This window comes from Lipotes vexillifer, unplaced genomic scaffold (assembly GCF_000442215.2).
Source record: "Lipotes vexillifer unplaced genomic scaffold, Lipotes_vexillifer_v1.1 scaffold1798, whole genome shotgun sequence".
Taxonomy (NCBI): domain Eukaryota; kingdom Metazoa; phylum Chordata; class Mammalia; order Artiodactyla; family Lipotidae; genus Lipotes; species Lipotes vexillifer.
In genome coordinates, this window is record NW_006789032.1 from 1,622,276 (window position 1) to 1,623,514 (window position 1,239).

The following is a 1,239-nucleotide window of genomic DNA, read 5'->3' on the forward strand; positions in this document are numbered from 1 at the left end:
CTGCTGGGATTGCTGGCAAAAGGGGTGTGGGGAGGCTGTGCCGCTGCACAGGCGCGGGGTGTGGGGCGGCGAGGCAGCCCCAGGCGCCGCGGCCTCGCCCACCTCCAGCTCTGGCAGCTCCTCGAGGGGCGCCGAGCGGCCGCGCTCACTCGAGCGGGGCTCCAAGCCGTCCGTGTCCTCGGCGTCCTTGGAGAAGCGCACGGAGATGGTGTCCCAGAGCATCGCCCAGCGCTTCCGGCTCTCGCGGGACAAGAAGGTGGCCAAGTCGCTGGCCGTCATCGTGAGCACCTTTGGGCTCTGCTGGGCCCCGTACACGCTCCTCATGATCACCCGGGCTGCCTGCCACGGCCCCTGCGTCCCCGACTACTGGTACGAGACGTCCTTCTGGCTGCTGTGGGCCAACTCAGCCATCAACCCTGTCCTCTACCCGCTGTGCCACTATGGCTTCCGCCGGGCCTTTACCAAGCTGCTCTGCCCGCAATGCAGCCCCCCAGCTCCCTGGAGCACTGCTGGAAGTGAGCCGGCCTCCACAGGCACCTGGGATGCAGGGGCAGAGCCCTCCACTGCCACCCCCCTCGAGGTCCTGGGTTCCGGGACAGCCGGGCCTCGCCACCCTCCACCTGGTTGCCCCGCAGGCGTGAGCGCTGCCTTGTCTTCGGCCCACCCTAAATGCCATGGCAGCCTCTCAGAGCGTCCGCTGGCGTTGATGCAGCCTGGTGGGCGGCTGGACAGGCCCCTGCTGCCTGAACCGGAATGTGGCCACCCAAATCCTGCTCTAGCCCGGGAGGGACAACCCAGGGGTCCCAGCCAGTCTGCCACCCCCAAGGACAGTGGGATGGCCGGTCGTGTCCACGCTTCACACAATTACTGCTTGGTGTCTTCCCAAAGCAAGTGCCTGGTGTGCGCTCCAGGCCTCCAGAGCCAGTGCGCTGCCCCTGCACCTGCACACGTCTGCACACCCCCTCACACCTGCCCCGTCCCAGACAGGCCCCGGCCACTGGCTTTGCTGCTGTCTGTGCCCTGCTCTAGGCGGGGACCTGGCTCCTTCCTCCCTCTTCCCTGCAACTCTCTCTGCTCCCCAAGTGCCGGGTGCTCCCCAGAGACCTCGCGGCAGGTCTCGGCTTCTCCGTTCTGGGTGTTCCAAGGAGGCGGAGAAGAAAACACATCCGTGAACTCGCTGTTCCTTGGATGTTTAATGAAGAGAGACAAGACTGCCGAGGAGCTCGGGGCTGGATTGGC

The 1,239-nt window shown here is 66.6% G+C and overlaps 1 protein-coding gene across 1 annotated transcript in view; it reads left to right on the top strand.

Moving 5' to 3' along the window:
- The window catches only part of HRH3 (histamine receptor H3), a 3,352-nt gene extending 2,833 nt beyond the window's left edge, over positions 1 to 519 (top strand). Inside the window, 2 exon segments of the mRNA XM_007462283.1 lie at positions 8 to 479; positions 482 to 519. Of these exon segments, the coding sequence (XP_007462345.1) occupies positions 8 to 479; positions 482 to 519 (510 nt within the window).
- Positions 520 to 1,239: the final 720 nt, after the last annotated feature.